Source organism: Phodopus roborovskii, unplaced genomic scaffold, assembly GCF_943737965.1.
Source record: "Phodopus roborovskii unplaced genomic scaffold, PHOROB, whole genome shotgun sequence".
NCBI classification, from domain to species: Eukaryota; Metazoa; Chordata; class Mammalia; order Rodentia; family Cricetidae; genus Phodopus; species Phodopus roborovskii.
This window is the reverse complement of record NW_026126540.1, coordinates 20,598,623-20,617,914: the sequence shown is the minus strand read 5'-3', so window position 1 is coordinate 20,617,914 and position 19,292 is coordinate 20,598,623. Positions and strand designations below refer to the sequence as shown.

The 19,292-nt window shown below is 42.8% G+C and overlaps 2 protein-coding genes across 6 annotated transcripts in view; both read left to right on the top strand.

The window, feature by feature from the left end:
- Positions 1 to 19,292, top strand: part of Kirrel1 (kirre like nephrin family adhesion molecule 1) — a 1,148,154-nt gene that overhangs the window by 305,083 nt on the left and 823,779 nt on the right. The gene's annotated exons all lie outside the window — the stretch shown is intronic.
- Dclk2 (doublecortin like kinase 2) overlaps positions 1 to 19,292 on the top strand; it is a 118,137-nt gene that overhangs the window by 68,619 nt on the left and 30,226 nt on the right. Inside the window, exons 3-6 of one of the 2 annotated variants that reach the window (XM_051199370.1) lie at positions 7,785 to 7,887; positions 10,620 to 10,721; positions 11,674 to 11,721; positions 14,992 to 15,086. In XM_051199370.1, coding sequence (XP_051055327.1) covers positions 7,785 to 7,887; positions 10,620 to 10,721; positions 11,674 to 11,721; positions 14,992 to 15,086 — 348 coding nt within the window. The remainder of the gene's footprint in view (positions 1 to 7,784; positions 7,888 to 10,619; positions 10,722 to 11,673; positions 11,722 to 14,991; positions 15,087 to 19,292) is intronic. The other variant, XM_051199371.1, reaches the window with a different exon arrangement.

Sequence of the window (19,292 nt, the reverse complement as noted above, 5' to 3'; positions counted from 1 at the left end):
TCTCTCTTCCTAGGAAGTATCATTTGATTTGCTAAGTAGCTTTGAAATTTTAAGATCTTCCCAGTTTGTTAATGGAAAGGAACATTTCCTAAAACCAAATATTTGGTTAAAGTACCCTATGCTTAGCCTTGACTGGTGGGGGCAGTAAGGAAATGAAGTACAGATCCAGTTTTTGTTTTTTGTTTTTGTTTTTTTAACTAGACAGTGATGTAGGGAACTGTCTGCAGATGCCATTGAGAAGCAGCCTTTTACTGTAAGTGCTATCTTCTTTGAGCTTTGGTTCTGTTTCTATGGCAACCTTAGGATCTCTGTGCCTGGCTGAATGGATTTACAGGAAACTAAAAAACATTGCTATTCTAAGTAGCTTGCTGTGGAAAGTGCAGCCAGCATTTACTGAGAACAAAGCAGGCAATGTATGCTAATTGTATTCTATGCTGAGGATAAAGAACTGGGGAGAATCCCAGCCTCTGCTTGCTTACTTATGCGCTCTCTCTCTCTCTCTCTCTCTCTCTCTCTCTCTCTCTCTCTCTCTCTCTCTCTGTGTGTGTGTGTCTCTCTCTGTGTCTCTCTCTGTCTCTCTGTCTCTCTCTCTGTCTCTCTGTATCTCTCTCTGTCTCTCTCTCTCTGTATCTCTCTCTGTCTCTCTCTCTCTGTATCTCTCTCTGTCTCTCTCTCTGTCTCTCTCTCTCTCTCTGTGTGTGTGTGTGCGCGCGCGCACACACGTGCATGTTTAATTTTGGAGGACCAAATGACTTACTCTTTTTCAAATTTCATATTTGGTTCTCCTATATCTACCCCATTCCTTTCCCCCTCGTGTTGAGGAGACACAAAAACATGCATAAGAAAACACATACACACAGCTTTGTTTGTTTAAAGTAATCTACTAGAATAGTTCAGCTTAAAATGAATAGGGAAGTCTGGGGCTCAGTGGCAAAGGCTTCCCTAGCATGTCTGAGACATGAATTTCATCCTCAACATTTTCCACAGAAAAGGTTTTATTGGCTCATAGTCTTAGATTTCAGCCATGATGGTTAGACCTGTGGGGAGGAAGCAAGGACGTCCTGGCAGAACCCTTTTTTTTTTTTTTTTTTTTTTTTTTTTTATAGCAAAACTACTCATTTCATTATAGGAGAGCAAAACAGAGAAGGGGTAGATCCCATGGTTCCCTTTGAGGGCATGCCCCTGCCACCGGAAGACTTGCCGTTAGTAGGTCCCATTTCTTAGGGGTTCCATAGCCCCCTAATAATACTACTATAAAAATTCTACAAGCCTTTAACACATGATGCTTTGTGGAGGCATTCCGATCCAATTCTAGCAACGGGTAAATTGAGATATAACCCAACCTCCTTGGGTTCAGAATGAAAGTGCCTCATGGAACCTCTGTGCCTTTTGTTATTTTGTTGAAACATTTATCACATTTGGAATCCTTGAATAGTACTTCCAGCAGACCTTTAGCCTTCCACATGCACGTGTTCTCTTCAGCAGAGATGAAGTAGGGAAGAGAACAAGGAGGCCTAGGCTAAACTGTTAGGGACTAGCATTGAAGTTATGGCTGATCCTTGTTCACCGTGATTAACCTGTCTGCTGCAGGATGGAAAAAAGACTCACAATAAAGTGCGTAAGTGCCTTCATTGGTGTGCTGGGGCAGGCTCCTGTCAGACAGTGTTTCTGGGTTTCGTGTGTCTCCATTATATCCTACTGACAACTTCAGTTTTGCACCTTAGTAGTAATATTACCCCACCCCCCCTTCTTTCACAGGCCACAGAACATTCACTTTTCCTAAGGAGCTTCTTGGAAGGATTAATTCCTTAAAGAATTTAGAAGCAATTTTCCTCCCACTCCTCTTAAATCAATTTTTATTCACAACATTGATTTTTTTTTTTTTTTTGAGACAGATTTGTGACTTGTATCATACTGCATTGTGTCTCAGGTTTTTTTTTTTTAATGAAAATTAAAGGAAAAAATATCTCTTCAGAATTCAAGTATATTAAATAAGTTGTAAAACATGAAGGTAGTATTTGAGTGACCAAATATGGGAGTATGAGTTATATGTAAAGGTACTTTATGACATGCTGTTTTCCTCTCTGCATGTGTATGTGTGTATGTTGCGGTGTGCACCCATGTTGTGCACACAGAGGACAGAACATATTGGGTGTGTTTCTTTCACTTTCTGTGTTGATTTTTGGGGCAGCTTCTTCTACTGGGCTTAAAACTCAGTGTTTCTGGCTAGGCTGGCTGATGAGCCAGCGGTATCCACTTGTCTGCCTTTGAATGCTAGAGTCTGCAGGTTGTGTTTGGCCATGCCCAGCTTTTACATGGATGCTTAGGATTTGAACTTAGGTCTTCTTTCTTGCAAAACAAGTTCCCTTAGCCACTGAGCCATCTCCCTAGCCCCAGATTTTTTGTTTCACTAAGTTAATTCTCCTTTGTCCTCCTTTATTCTCCATTTTGAGCCCCATAGAGGTTAAATTCATGCCTAAGATCCTCTGTGTGTGTGAGAGAGAGCCCACATTTGTGCGCACATGCATCTGTGTGTGTGTGTGTGTGTGTGTGTGTGTGTGTGTGTGTGTGGTGTCAGTGGGCTCAGTGCCTTGTCCCCAGGACAATCTGTGCTCATCTCATTCCTCGTGGGTTTGAACCTGTGCTGAGACGGCACTGAAGAAATTGGAGACTCATGGCCTTCCATGAGTATTGGTTTTCATTCATCTTCAACTATACCATCACCCGGCCCCGCTGTTTTATTTCTTTACAGCTTGAATAGAATAATGTTGAGCCCTGGTATAGCTGTCCAGTCTGCTTTGTGAAAAATGTAGAGGCCTGAACTCTAAAGCAACAGCAGGGAAAGCAATTCCTATGCCTTCTTGTTGTTAATCAGGGCTGTCTGGTGATCTTGCTTTTGTTTTTTCTTTCAGGGTTAATGGGAACTGATTCTCCATCCCAGGCTTCACTGGCCTGTCCTATAGCTTGGCTCCCAGCATTCCTGCAACTCGGGGGATGGGGGGGAAGGTGGGGTAGCCTGTCTCCCTCCCCTTGTAGAAAAGTCCTGTGCAGCTCCCACCTCTCAGTATCTGAAGTCTCTTGTGAAGTCCAGCAAGAAAACCGCCCAGAAGAGGTTTCATTCTTGGGTCACTTGTTTTTATCATCTGTGTTCATAGCATTTTTTCTTCCATTTCTAGGGAAATGGAATGCTATTTCTACCACAGAAGGTGGAAAAAGAGTTTTGATTTTTCTAAAATGCCCTACAGGCTGAACAGCATATTTGTAATTTCCTTCACTTCCCCAGGGTGACTTCAGTGTGGCCTTGCAGTCATTCTCTCTTCCCCCAGGACCCCAGATTTCAGGCCTAAGCCTTCTCATCTCACACATGCCACATCTCCTGGCCATTTCCTCCCTCACTGAGGAAACCTCTGCTCCCAGATGTGAAACAAACTAGCAAGAATAAAGAATAACTAGTCGTGCAGTTAGATGTCTACCAGCCACCTCGCCTTTCCCTGAGAAAGAGTGACAGGGTCTCAAATGAAGCCCCTCACTTTCTCTGCCCCATGATTCCATTCTCTCTGTCATCAAACAAAGTAGCTCTATGGGTTTCTTCTTCTTTCCCATAGCCTAGTTTTCCTGGCTCCTGGGTCTTTACAATGTGTTCTAGTAGTCTGCTGCTGTTTCCTCATCTTAGAAAAACAATCTCTTGACCCTTGATCTAGACTCACTCAGCTACTCTTCTCTTACTTTGGCCTACTTTTAAGTCGGAACTCTTGGGAAGTGTTGTCTTCCTGCCTGTCTTTCCCACCCTCCTTTAAACCCTCATCAGTCAGACCTTTAACTCACCCCACACCAAGATTCCCTTTGTTACCATCCCTGTGACATTCATGTCTGTCGCTAACCTGAGCTACCTAATTTTTCTTTTTAAATTGTTATTTATGTACATGTGTTTTGTCAGCATATATTATCTGTGCATCCTGTGTGCACCTGGTGCCCTCTGAGGCCATGTGGGTGCTGGGCCTTGAACCCTGGGCCTCTGGAAGAGCATCCAGTGCTTTTAAACATGGAGCCATCTCTCCAGCCACCGAGTTGTTAGTTTTCAGTCTTCATCATACTTGCCCTGTTAGTAACTGACACTAAGGCCCCTTGAAACACTTTCTTGACTTGGTTTCCAACACATTGTGAAAATCTTGATTTCTTTCCTGGTTTTGTGTCTTCTCCCTGAACTTGGCTTGTTGGTGAGCTTTGGAGACCAGCTTTGACCTCTTCCTCATGTGCTTGGACTACTGCACTTGAGCAAGAGTTTAGAGGTCAATGCCATCTGTTCACCCTTGTACCTTGCCCTCCTGAAGTTTAGATTTGTGTACATTCTACTTTCTGATCATCACCTCTGCTTGACTGTTTAATAGGCAGTTCATAGTTAATGTTACAAATCTGAATTTGGGATCACCCCGTTTGCAACTAAAATTTCTCACTTTTCACTGTCAGAGCTAATGGAAACTATATCATTTCTGTTCCACAAGCCCAAAGCCTCGACTTTTCCTCATTTCTTCTTTCCTTTGTGATCCTTCTTTCTACCTCACTCCTGATCCCTCATTTCTTGCTCTGGCAATAGTCTTCAGCTCACCGTACTTCATATGCATCCTTTTTCTAATTGATGCATAGTATACATTTTAGATCAAGCTCATCCAGAGAAGCCATTCTTGTCTTGTACTCAGATCCAATAGGAATCATCTCATGCCATGCTTTAGTTAATCAGAAAACCTTTTAAACATCCAACAATGCCAAAGTCTCTACTGAGCCTTCTGGGATGAGGACAGGACACATTCTTGGTCACTTGCAGACCATGCTTCTAAAAGATGGTCAGAAAAGCCTCTGAGAGGCTGGAGAGAAAGCTATTCAGCTAAGAGTGACGATTGCCCTTGTAAAGGATCTGGCTTCGATTCCCAGCACTCGTGTCAAGTGGCTCATAAGTTCATGAAACTCCAGCTCCATGGGATGAGACAGCCTCTTCTGGCTCTGCAGGCACTCACACTCAGTACACATACCTCTACACAGATACAGGCATGTATACAAATGATAAAATGCCTGGGGTTACCACGTGAGAAAAACTAGTGATGAAAGCCAACCATGAGGTAGAACACTGAATGTCCACTAGGCATTTTGCAGAGTGTTTCTGTACAAGACAGTGTTACACCACCATAGGAAAAAATTAAGATTCGCTATATACAATCTGGAGGAACCCTAAATAAATAAGCTAAGTGGAAGCCCAGTCACAAATTGTCTTACACTTTGCGAGACGATGTATATGAACTGTCTGGAAAGTGCTGGAGAGATAGATAAGTGTTTAAGAGCTCTGCTACTCTTCTGGAAGACATAGGTTCAGTTCCCGGCACCCACATGACAGCTCACAACCATCTGTAACTCCAGTACCAGGGGATCTGACACTCTTCTTCTGGCCTCCGTGGACACCAGGCATGCATGTGATGCACAAATATATATGCAGGCAAAACACCCAAAAATAAAAATAAAAAAATAAAAATGAAACAAAAAGCTTAAAAAAGTATCTGGGCTCTGTAAATCCGTAGACACAGAGTGTGGTTACTAGGTAGTGGGGGAAGAGGCCATTGGAAGTGGCTGCTAATGGGGTGAGGGTTTCCCTTCCAGTTGTGGTGACACTGTACAATTCTGAATGTGTTAGATGGTACTGAATTGTGTATTTGAATGGGTGACTGTATGTGCTGGCTATATTTCACCTCTGTGACACAGCTGGAGTCATCTGAGAAGGGGGACCCTTAGGTGTGAGAATGCTTCCATGAGTTTAGCCTGTAGGCATTTTCTTAGTGATTGGTGTGGCACAGCCCAGCCCTCTGTGGGCATTGCTGCCCTTGTGCTGGTGATCTGGATTGTATAAGGCAGCAGGCTGAGCTAGCCAGCAAGCAGTTCTCCTCCATAATGCTTTAGTTCCTGCCCTGACTTCCCTTCATGATGAATACAGACTACATCTGTAAGATGAAACAAACCCTTTTCTCTCCAAGTTGGTTTTGGAGTGTTTTTTTGTTTGTTTGTTTGTTTTTTTCTTTCATAGCGATAGAAACCTAACTAGGACAGCATATGACTCATATCTTAATAACGGAAAACCAGAACAAACCACAGTTACCATGCTGTTGGGAACACAATGTCATGTCTGAGAAGTGAACAGAGGATATGTCAGAGACAGGGTTGAAAGGTCAGGTGAAATGACACTAGTTTGTAAGGAAGGTGGTGTGGTTGCCCAGGTTTTGTGATGTGGGGATATTGGAGGTCAGATAGCCAATGTCAGAACAGTGGTAGAGCGTGTGAGACATGTAGAAGCTGAGTACTGAGAACCATGTGAGGAGTGAGAAGGACCTGCTGTGTGGGGGAAGCAGAATCAAGCATGAGGACATGACTCCCAGAGGTTGTATGGATAAAAAGAGAACATGCCATCCCCTGAGGTGGCCAGTAGAGGCAGGGTTAGCAGGAGAAACACTGGTCTGAGCAGGTTTAAGTTAAATACAGAAGCTGGATCTTGCTTTGTAATGGGGAGAAATGGGCAGTATCCACACTTACTACACTATGTCTGCATCACCAGCCTTCTGGCGTTGCAAAAAGGTATAACCCAAGTCATTCAGTATATTTAGTTCACTGTATTTTCTGTCAAGACATATTTTTTTTTCCAGTATAAGGTGAATAGTGACTGTGAAGATACAAGGTATTACTAAGATTGCAGAGATCTTCCAAGTAGTAATTAAAAAAAAAAACACATTATTTTGGAAATGAAGCAATTTTCATAAGAGAAATTTTTATGGAGCTCCTTTTAAAATGCAGTGAAAATAAGACTTGTCTATCTCCTAGTGCTAGACATGGCTCTGATGGTGACCAGTAGGCTGAAGATAGGTTTGCTGGCATGGGCCAGGCTCTATACTCATCTGAAGATGTTGAGTATAGAGGAAAGAACTTTTGGAAAACTGATGATGTGCTGGGTGGTGGTGGCGCACGCCTTTAGCCCCAGCACTTTGGAGGCAGAGACAGGCAAATCTCTGATTTTGAGGCCAGCCTGGTCTACTGAACTAGTTTCAGGACAGCCAGGGGATGCACAGAAAAACCCTGTCTTGAATAAACAACAAAGAAACAAAAAAGGGGAGGAGACTGGAGAGATGGCTCAGTGGTTAAGAGCACTGGCTGCTCTTCCAGAAGACCTGGGTTCAGTTCCCAGCACCCACATGGCCACTCACAGCTGTCTGTATAACTCCAGTTCCAGAAAACTGAAGAATTTGGACACAGGGCCAGGAAGAGCCTTGAAGCCTTAGTCTCACTGGTGTCGTGGCCAGTCTTCCCCAAGCTTGATGATGGCGATGAGCCAGATGAGTGTAACTATGGAACACACGGTATAGCAGGCACTGCTCTAAGCAGTTTCTACATATTAATCCTAAAAACAACCATACTTCTGGAGGACAGAGCCATCATGGCCAGGGTGGGAGGTGGAGATGTTAGGAGAGGAGAAAACATTAAATGTCAAACCCAGCTTTGCTGCCATCTGCCAGGGAATCTTGGGAGGACCTTCATTTGTTTAACAGGTGTGATGGAGTCAGCAGAAACTTCTTCATTCTGTTGTGCTGAAGCCAGAGAGCATGTGAAAGTACTTTGTGAAAAAAGTCTCTGGATATTGCACAGTAATGAACAGGTTCTACCACAGTGTTGTAGGTGAAGCTTGAAAGTGCATTCAATTTTGATGACTTTTATTGCACTCAAGTGTTTCTAATTTCTTGGATTTTTTTTTCCAGGTTACTTGTCTGCAAGACTTTTTTGGTGATGATGATGTTTTTATTGCATGTGGACCTGAAAAATACCGTTATGCCCAAGATGACTTTGTCCTGGATAATAGCGGTGAGGCAATTCATTGACCATCTTTGTAGCTCCTGAAAAGAAGGCTCAGTTTAGTGACATGCATGTTGAGAACATGGGTATCCTGGAGAAAGATGACCAAGAATGGGTGGTGTCATCTGTAGTTCCAGCTACTCAGGAAGCTGAGGCAGAAGGATCACTTTACTCTAGGAGGACCCTAGGCCAGCCTTGGCAACATAGTGAGACCTTCTCTCTGAAAATATGTATTGAAGGATAACTAATAGACTGTCCATGGTAATTATCTGAGATATCTCTTTATATCAGTTTTGTGTGAAACTTTAAAAATGCATGTATATATTTATAAAAATTACTATCTCATGGGTAGGATGAAACTGCTTATTTATTGATTTTTATCTATTAATGTAGTTTTGACTATTTCATTGATTTCAAGTGATACTGGTATAGTAAATGGTTATTAGGCAGCTAAGGTAGACTAGATAATTTAGTTCTGGTTCTATATCCTGCTAACTCTCCACAACAAATGGAGTTCTAATCTGTGAAGTCAGCCTTGTAGAATGATCACTGTAGGTGGGGCTAATGGTAGCAATAACGACAAAACATTGTTAAGTTGCTATATGTTCATAGGCAGGACAACTGTTGCTTTATGTGTAGTAAATTTATCAGAGCTAGTTGGATCACTTGTTGTTGTTGATAATGGCCTTTGATAGCCTCTAATAGATAAGAGAAAAACAGCACTATTGATTTTTTTCTCCTCTAAGTTTCTAGTTATTTAATCTCTTTAAATATGGGAGTGATAATGGATATTTTATAAGATTTTGTGAAGGTCAAGTGAATTAATATGTGAATTAATATACATCTACAGCTAGTGGATCCCAATGTGTCTTCTTATTTTGTGCTCTTAGTATTGTAGCACCGACATTACATGGTGAACTGTGGCAGTGAGAGCAGATTTCAGATTGAATTCTGCCACAAATACATTTATGAGGGCACATAGCCTTTTTTGTTTTAAACATCATTGTTTAATTGTGTTGTCATCTTAAGAGCTCCAGTTTAGGCTTCTGAGAGTATCACACATTAAAGATGCATTAAAACAATGACAAAAATCAAAGTAAATGTGAGTTTGAACTCCCCCACCCCCCAAAAAAAGGAAGGAATGAAAGGAAGCCTGGTGTGGTGGTGGATGGTTTTAATTCCAGCACTTGGGAGGTAGATACAAGCAGAACTCTGTGAGTTGAGGCCAGCATGGTTTACATAGTGCATTTCAGGCCAGTTAAGGCTACAGAGTGAAATACTGTCTTTAAAACAAAACATTCAAAAATGCATGGAATTCTGCTAAACTAATCTTGGTCAAGTCAGGAATTTCTCCTGATTCTTAACCATGGGTATAGTTCTGAAGTTCTGGGATATTGGGGTCTGTTTGGGAGCATTCTGCTCAGTAGAGGGGCAGTGCCTCTGCAATGTTTTTACAGTCTATACACACACTTTTGAGACACGATGGAACATGATCTACAATGCTAATGTATTAGCAGAAACTGGAACTGCCCTTTGTATCAGGTTTGATTAGAGCCTTTCAGATCTTAACTAGGTTCCCCGGTGAGTATTCTCCCGGTTTGTATAGTTCTTGCCACCCTTGGGAGCTAGATTAAAACTAACTCATTTTTTAACCTTTTTACATAAATTGAAGTATTTTGAAGCAAATGACAGACAATATATTTTCTAATTTATCTCTTATAATAAGCATATGAAGCACATTTTATTCTTAAACTAATATGTTAGGGAGAAATAGGGAGGCTTGGAACATAAGCAAGATCTTCCTTCTAGCTAGCAGTTGTTGAGCCATGACTCATCCTAAGCCTGCCTGACTGCAAAACCCGTGGTCTTAATTACTCTGAGGTGGTGATTGCAGCTGTAATTTGTTCTGGTCCTCCAAATGCTGTCTTGTTTGGCTGCTTATGGAAAGGTCAATGTTATTGTTTAAAGCTAGTTTTCTCATTTTGGCTGTTCCATGCTTTGGAGAAATGGGTTGCTAGACAGTAAAGAGACAATAAGTTAGAGAGTTTCATGTCCTTTTAAGTAAGATGATCAAGGCCTCGAAGAGGAAAATAAAATTGCAGTCTATGCTGCCTATGAAAAAGCTACACACAGATGTGTGGTTTATCTGTGAATGATACTGTCATCCACTTAGGACAGTAGAGTTTCTGTGCTCACTAAGAACTCGGTCCAAGCAGTGACAGATGTGTGGTCTAACTGGAGACGTAAACGTGACATGTACTTTTTGGAAGCGTTGCTATGTACATTGAATTTATGGAGCTCGGGCTGGCAGCTTACCAAGTTCAGCATTTAATTCATAGCACTGGAAAAATAAAAGGTGGTATGAGAAAGATATTGTCAGGTAACAGCAATGGGGCCAGAGAGTAAGGTGCTGGACATATAAATGTGAGAACCTGAGTTCTGATCGCCAAACCCCTTCCCACATATACACAAAAGGCCATGCATGATAGCCCATGTGTCTGTAAGTCCAGTGCTGGGAGGCCAAGACTGGAGGAGTCCTGGAGTTCACTGGCCCAACCTAGCAGAATCCCTGAGTTCAGTGACAGCTTTCATCTCAGTATGGTGACTGAGAAGACCACTGGCTTGACTCTTGCGTGCATACGATTTTACATGTGCATGTGCAGACATACACTAGTCATGTATGTGTCATGAATTTAGTCAGTTCAGTCATTTACCTACAAATGCACTTTTGTTCTTTACAGAATGCCGTGTTCTGAAGTCCTCTTATTCCCGAGTCTCAGCTGCTAAGTATTCTGGATCCAAAAGCCCAGGGCCCTCTCGCCGCAGCAAGTCACCAGCTTCAGGTAGTAACAGAAAAGCAATGGATGGTCTTAGAAGGGAGCACTCTCTTTAGTTTTCTCACATTTTTATGTACTTAACAGCTTTTGCCAGCTTGTGTGCAGCCATGTTCTAGAACAATGAAAGACAGTGAAAAATTTTAAAACAAAAGCCTTAGATCTGTCTTCCAAAGGTTTAAGTCTTCCAAGGAACACTTGCACTTGGTTCTGGCGCATTCTATTGCAGATAGCCTCGCTGTGTAGTCTTCCTTTAGTATGCGCATAAGCATATTTCACATTTTGGGCACTGTATACTGTATTTTGAATTCTATGCTTCATAATTTTGGATGTTTATCTTCCTAGAATTACTTCTTCCTGGTACAACATACATGCAGTTCCACTCAGAAGTACATTTACTTGAAAACGTCCGTAGTCTTTCATCAGGCGTTAATAATAGTAGCAATGATTATTCTTAGAAAGGATTTCTTAAGTTCTGTAATTTTAAGACCCAAATATTATAAATTTGTCAAAATTTACAGTGCTTTGATATTTTTAACATTACAAACCTCAAATCATATCTCAATAAGTTGGTTTTATGAATTGATAGTAATTACAAATAATTTTTCTCATTTATTGTTAAGGAAGTGAAGTTAGAGGGGGAAAAATCTGTTTTTACAGGCAGTATTCTTGTTGCTGCCTGGCCTGCTGCTCCTTGGAGTGAACTGAACCTTTTCAGTTCATCAACATCATCAGTTCAGTTCATCAACAAAATGATGATTTGACTGGTGAGGCATCCGAGAGTGCAGTGGTCCCAAACAACCAGTGTTAAACACCAGACGTGCTCAGACAGTCTCTCCGCTGCTCCCACTGCAGCCCCCGCCTCACGTCCTCTAGGGCAGGCTGTGTTACTGTCGTGTAGACCTGCTGAATAACCACTGTCCTTACTGTCTTCTCCTGCTCTGTGCATATGCGTGTACAGTAAAGAGGGCTGGCCACTCCAGTGCCTATTCTACAGCCAAGTCCCCAGGTGAGCCAGGGTCCTTACAGCTTTGTCACTCCGCTGGGTTTTTGTTTCCGTCTTTTGCTGCATTTCTGTTTCCTCTGCTCCATTTCCATGAATGTATCTGGCCTTCCCCTGTGGACATCTGTGCCATTTGCAACATTTCCCAATGCACAGGCCACTTCACTACAGAGCCACTCGACCTAAGAAGACTGCTGAGTGCCTGTCTGTAGTTGAAGCACAGTGGTCCGGGGGAAGGCAGCCACCTCCAGGACAGCTGTGTCCAGTGAGCCGTAGAAAATGCTCTATCATTAAAAAGCTAAAGTTTTTTTTTTTTTTTTTTTTTTTTTTTTTTTTTAAGCTGAGTTGGGCAGTGGTGGCACAGAGGCAGGTGGGTCTCTGAGTTTGAGGCCAGCCTGGTCTACAGAGTGAGTTCCAGGACAGCCAAGAACTGTTATACAGAAAAACCTTGTCTCAAAAACCAAAACAAAACAAGTTTGTTGGCAAAAAGGATATGGAAGGAATTTCTAACCTCATACTCTGCCCATATCTGTGTTAAAAGTTTAGGAATCATTAAAACCTGATTCAAAGTACTTCATGATAGCTGTGCCCAACTAGGATAAGGAGGTGTTTTCTGCACATAAAAGGAGGCAGCAACACTGCATCCTTTAGTTGGGAAGCAATTATTTTCATACAGTGCTCTATACTCAGGCTTTCTAAACACATGACAGTTGATACTGGATTTTTTAACCAAAGGTGTCTCTCTGCCATTGACCTTATTTTAGATTGTCTTAAAACTGGAAATGCTAATGGAATATAAATGTGTTTGGATACAGTTTTCTGGCTGAGTGATCCTTAGCCTTTGTTTCAGGTGACAGGTTTATAGATGCTTGTCATATCAGGAGAATGATTAAATAAAAGTGGCCCAAGAGTCAGGTATGATTAATTCCCTGGGTCTGAAGAGGAAACTTAACTGAACTAATAACACTTCATGGCTACATTTGTCTTCAGACCATCTACTGTTCTATGGCAAAGCCCAGTGAATACTTAAATCATGGTGTAGATTTGTTGTTGTTTTTTTTTTAAATCTAAATTTGCAATACTTAATAACTGATTGAGAACTAGCATTTCAGTGTGCATAATCTTCAGCTGAACCCATATTTGGATAATGCCAGCCTCAGACTCCTCCGTGAAAGTTGTGAGACTTGAAAGCCACACCTCAGAAGGCAAATGAGTGGAGGCCACTGGAAGGAATCATGTTAGCACTTTAGAAAGCTCAACGCCTCTGCTGCTGCTGGCGCTCCACAGTGACTCTACAGCATGCTGCTGTGTTACCAATAGAATTTTCTCCTTACTCTCTGGCAATAAGGGGTGGAGAGCAGTGTGTTGCAAGCCTCTAAATAGTATGTTGAAATGCACCGATAGTAAAGTAGATACCATTTAGTCACCCCGACTCTAGTCTGAGTTTTATAAATACTGCTTTTGGGGACTGCAGAGGTGGCTGCGTGTTTAAGAGGGCTTGCTCTGTGATTGAGGACTAGCAGTGAGATCCCAGCCAGCACTGACCTCACAGCCAGGTCTCCTGTGGATGCCTGTGTTCCCAGTTCTGATGTGGGGTGGAGGCAGGGGCCTGGAGCATGCTGGCTCCCAACAGACCATGGGTACCTGGAAGGGATAGGAGAGTGATGGATGAGGACACCTGAAGCCCCTTCAGCCTCTGTTGCCTACACCTGTGGCCACACAGTCAACACACACAGACACACGGAAAATCTAGTTAACTGCGTGATTTAGAATTAGGGAAATTAAAAATTTGGGGAATTAAAAATATTGAAAAGATCATTGTCTACTGATTGTAAAAATACAATATGCTAGGCAAAGTGACTTTATAAAGACACCATCCCTGCTCACAGATGATTGACTGATTGTATATGATCCTCAGTCCATGAGCTCTGCCTCTGCTCAGGAACTGGCATTCACTTTTGAGTCTCCCGTGCAGGATGTCTGCGTTCGAATTTGACTTTCTACACTTGAGTGATCTAAAATAATGCCTCCTATGTTTATAAAAAAAAAAAAAAGTGGACTTCATTCTACTTACATAAAGATGAATGGCAGCTTTCATCTGCTGTGGGAAGAGGCTTTTGAGGCCAACTCTGAAGTAAAAGGGATTACAAGTGCTTTTAAGAGGAGAACAAATGACTAATCCCAGATATTAAGCACCAGCTTCATGAGATCACCACCGAAACAGATCTAGATGATGGGATTGGGAGTGTACAGGAAGGGTACTGAGGTGGTTGGCCAGCACTCTGCAGGCTAGAATCTGTGATTGACCCTCCTCCCTACAAACAGGATTAGCCATCATCTATCTGCTCAGCATAAACTCCAATTCAAGCTTTCTACCAAAGAAGCATATGGAGGTGCAGAAGGTGGTATATAGAGATTAAACTGTGAAGAAAAATGGAAGGATTAGAAATAACTAGCCTATCTTTAAAAAGTATTTGAATAACTTATCTTTTAATGGCTTTTAATCAAATAATATAAGAAGAAATAGTTGCTTTCACTTTCCATTAAGAATATACCTAAAGAGCAGGTCAGTGGTGGCACATGCCTTTAATCCCAACACTTAGGAGGCAGAGGGAGGCTGATCTACAGAGCAAGTGCCAGGCCAGGCTCCAAAGCTACACAGAGAACATACTTAAAGGTTAGGGTTGAAGTTTAGTGGTAGAGCATATGCTTAGCATGTATGAAAAGCTTAGCTCAGTTATTAGCACCAAAAGCAGAATGGGAGTAAGGCAGTAAGCACGCACCCATGCGCACTCACACAGACATTTGCACTCATGTATATGGATGCAGTCTAATTGATTTGAAAGAACCATACACATTTCTCAGTGACTCACATTAGTATACGCCGTGGTAAAGATGGACAGTGGCAAGTTTGTAATGGCCTTCATCACAGACCATCACAAACACAGTAGCCAGTCATTTGTCTGTGTTTTCTATTAGGCAGGTTGTGTGGACAGGGTCTCTTGCTCACACCTGCAATTCCATGATTGTCTTCTATATTTGTTTATATCATTGTTGCGACACTATTATTGCAAATAATTTTAATTTCACTCCTTGTCTGACTTTGTCTGTAATGCAGTAAGATACATTGCTTTTGCTTTTTGCTGATTTGTCACCTGCTTTAGGCTTTAAATGAAGCAAAGCTTCATGGGAGCCATTTTATGCATGTGCTTAGTGTTTTCACAATCTAGTTGTTTGGAGTTTTGATGACTGTCTCTTTTCTTGTTTCCTGATCAGTTAATGGAACTCCCAGCAGCCAGCTTTCCACTCCAAAGTCCACGAAGTCCTCTAGCTCCTCTCCAACCAGCCCAGGGAGTATCAGAGGACTGAAGGTATGAAGGAAGAGATATGGCACGTTTATGTGAGTCTTCTATTTGTGTGTCTAACAGTTAGGTTTTGTTGTGAGCTTGAAAAGCCTGAGCTGGATCCTGTCATCCTTAGCCTGCCTCCTTAACTCCTCCCACATGTGTTCACATCCTGTGAGAAGGCAAAGTTGATAGGTTGAACAAAATGTGATGAATGTGAGTATTATTCTAATTATTGTAGATGATTTGCAACAACAAAGCATTGGAAAACACTGTAATTCATTTAAAAAGACTCTTTGGAGTCATGATTTTAAGAAGCACTGGGGGAGGTGGGTGGTACATACCTTTAATCCCAGCACTCGGAAGGCAGAGGCAGGCAAACTCTGTGAGATAGAAGCCAGCCTGGTCTACAGAGTGAGTTCCAGGAAAGCTAAGGCTACACAGTGAAACTCTGTCTCAAAAAACTGGGGGGGGGGGGGGGGAGTGAAGCAAAAAGAAATACACAAAGCTGAAATTTGCAAAATTTTGACAAGTTTCATTTGACTTAGTAAATCCTAGTGCTTTAAATTTATAAAATATGCCTGATAAAATACCAACACACACACACACACACAATTAAAAAATATTTTAGGGGCTTGAGAGATGACTCAGAAGTTTAGAGCACTTGCCGTTCTTACAGAGGACCCAGATTTGGTTCCCAGCACCTGACTGGCAGCTCAAAAACTGTTTGTAACTCCAATTCTATGAGAGATAACACCCTGTTTCTGGATTCTCTTGGCAGTAGGCACACACACAAGAAACACACATACACATTAAAAAAATAAACTAAGGAAATCTTTAATTTACATTTAGTGACATTTTTCTGAAGTATTAAATTGGCTGAGGCCAGTTTATACTATGATTGAATTCTTAATTGTCACTTTGTCAAAAAAAAAAAAAAAAAAAAAAAACTTCTATGAAATAAATCCACTAATCAGCTGTCTGTTTTAGAGACAAAGCTGTGCAGTCTTTTAGCATCCAGACAGAGTATAACTGCTGCATTCACACAGAGTCACAGATCACATAGAGGAAGCAAAATAACCTTCATATTGTGAATAATTTCTGCAGAGCACGGATCTGAAACAATGGAATGGTGGCTATTGAATTAAAATTCTCCAGGCCCAAAACTGAAAAGGGTCAGGACAATGACAAGTGTTTTGTGTTAGCCAGCTTCCTATTATTTTTACAAAACCCTTAAGATGACCAGTTAGAGAGAAAAGGTTCATTTTAGCTCACTATTCTTGAGGTTTCAGTTTATGGTCACTCAGCCTTGTTGCTTTTGGGTCTGTGGTTGCCTAGAGCATCATGCCTACTTCATGACTAGGAAGTAAATAAAAGACAGGGGATCTGCTTACAGTGATAGTTACCTAAGGGAAAGGCATTTCCAGGAGATAGACCACATCCACAACTGTCCAATTAAAGCAAGCTTTATTTAGTACTGGCCAGGAAGTCCATACTGAAGATTCCCAGATTCCCATACTGGTTGGGGCTGAATGAGGTTAGCAGGTGCTCATTGTTGATATCCTGGCTTCTCTCTCTTCCTGGGTCCTGGGCAACCTGGTCCTGTTCCTGTGCCCGACTCCTCTCCTTCTTCAGTCCCATGGTTTCTCCTCAGCACTCACCTGTCACTATGTGCCAGCTTCTGGGCCTGTGCCTTCTCCTTAGGGAGCCTTTCCTGGGATCGCTCTTCTGGGCTACCTTCCTATAGCGCCCGCGCTACAATCTGTTCCATGAATCGGGCGAAGGCCTAGAGATTGAAATAAAGACAAGACAGCAGGTCATTTGTTCAATGGCAAAGTCGGAATGCCAAATGCCGAATGCCGTTTATCGAGGGGCAAGAACGGGCTTAAATACCGACTTATAGCACAGTGGAAAATTACAGGAATTTTTTGGCTTAGCTCCTCCCTGTGTTGTCACGAGGTATGGTTGTCACAGGGTGTGTGTCATGAGGTGTGTTGTCACGAGGTGTGTGTCACGGGAAGAATACCAACAAAAGCCTTAGGGCAAGGAGTTCCCGCCAACAGCTTCAGGCTAGCTCAAGGTGCCTTGGGGTCCTACACCTTCCTTCATCTCGGGATCGATTGTTCCTCACTGACAGCTGTCAAAGTTTGCATAGCGGTGTCATGCATGCGTTAGATGGCTGCATAAGGACTCTGCATTCAGAAACAAGCATGGCTGCATTGTGCATGCATTAGGTGGCTGCATAAGGACTCTGCATTCAGAAAGAAGCATGGCTGCATTGTGCATGCCTTAGGTGGTTGCATAAGGACTCTGCCTGCAGAAACCATGTGGAACTAGGGCTGCGCAGAGCTGGGCCAGTGGCAGCTCCGTGACTCCAGTTTTAATGGCTCCAACTGTGAGACTCTTTCTAAACCACCCCTGTTCCCTATATAAGCAAGTGCCTCCTGCCCGTTCTCCCTCTTCTTTCCATTTCTGCTCCCCTCCCTTTGCTCCCTTTCCTAATAAACTGCTTGCAGTTTTGTTGAGTTCGGTGGATTGTGTTTCACACTCACAAAGGCAAAACCCAAGGCTATCGTCCTTTCTGCCTTCTTCCATTTGGGGGCAAGCGTACATCCTGACATACTTCCTGTCTGTATACCTCCCGCTTGTGCAGTTGGGGCAACCAACCTTGTTCACAGCAGTGAAAACACAGGGCTTGACAATGGTCTCAAGCATTCTAGGAAATTGTCTGTCCTTGGATAGGTAGGTTTACGGGTCAACTTTAGCCCTTACTCAGTTCAGACAGGAACCTCTTTCACAGCAGGCTTCTGGCTGCCTCCCACAGCCTTGGTACCAAGAGAACTTTGCAGTGAGGCCAGTTCATGAAGATTTACAAGTGTGTGTAGCCTTCTGGTGTTCTTGTCATCCTTCTTTAGTTGTTAAAGAATTCTGCAAATGTTCCAACCAATCCTAGTTGAGCCTCGGCAACTAAGACCGAAGTCTGTGGCTCAGAGGGTTGAGGTGGATTGGAGAACTCTCGTGTGCAGCCTCATGGATAACCTCAGGCACAGTGAAGCCCCAGACCCCACTTGAGTCAGCTCCTCTCTGCTTAGAGGCGAACAAGGGTGTTGTGGTTAGAAGCAGAGTCTCCAGTCAGTGGCTGGGCTCGGTGTTGGCATGGCCTGTCATTGGTTGTGTGACCTTGGACAAGTTATGTTGCCCCTTTCTATAAGGAGAGGGTTCAGAGGAGGGACCGAAAACAAACACCGAGATGGTCTAAACACAGAGGAAGCCCTCTGGGCAGCTTCAGTATTTTTACTGTACCTCTGGGGCCTCTAGGTCTACATTCACACGAAGGAATTCCACATGAAACATGCAAGTGTACAATAGTGTGTAGGAAGGAAGGTAAACACAAGAGAAATCAGACTGATTTTTTTTTCTCTTATATTTCTATGTTTTATGTACTTAAAAATACTCTGGCCAAGAGCCCCCAGCTCCAAGGAAGTAGATATATTCAGCTCTTACCAATCCTAAGTAACATGTATGGAGCCCTGGAAACTGTGGGTCACATCACCGGAGGGACAGTCTTGTAAAAAATACAGATTCCAGGGCCCCCATCACAGGCCATGTTCTCTGTGTTGGAGTTCGGGGCTCAGCAGGTTTATAGGGACAGCTTCTAAGGTCTGTAGCTGAGGGAAGGTAGGTTCAGGGAGGGCAGGGAGCCTCATGTTTCACTGTTTCTCCTGTCTATTACCGACTTTGCTTCCCTTTGCTTTCTTGTCCATTTCACGTATCCCAACACTTAACAGCTTAACACACTTATTCCTTACATGTTCTTAGGAGTTGTATTTCAGGAGCAGGTTAATTGGGTGGCTGTGGGCAGGCTCGTTTATTACTAGCTGGCAGGGTACACATCAGTTAAGAGTCACCTGAGGCTTGATGGGAATGTGGTATCCACCTATCAGGTGACTTCTTCATTCCCTGACAGTTGGGGTTGGAGGCAGGAGAATCGGAAACTGGAGGAGGAGGTTCCATAGATTAACATGTGAAAGGCGAAAGGCTGCAGGGAAAAGACCGGCAACTTAAGTCTACTGAACTTCTTCAGCCAAGAGAGCAGGCTCACTGTGCTAATGACCCATAAATGTCACTGTCGCCCCGTTCTCCTTTACCCTTGGAGTGCCAGGCCACAGAGAAGATACGGCACACCTCCAGGCTCCTCTTTGTCTCCCCTCCTGTAACCAACCTTGCATCTGT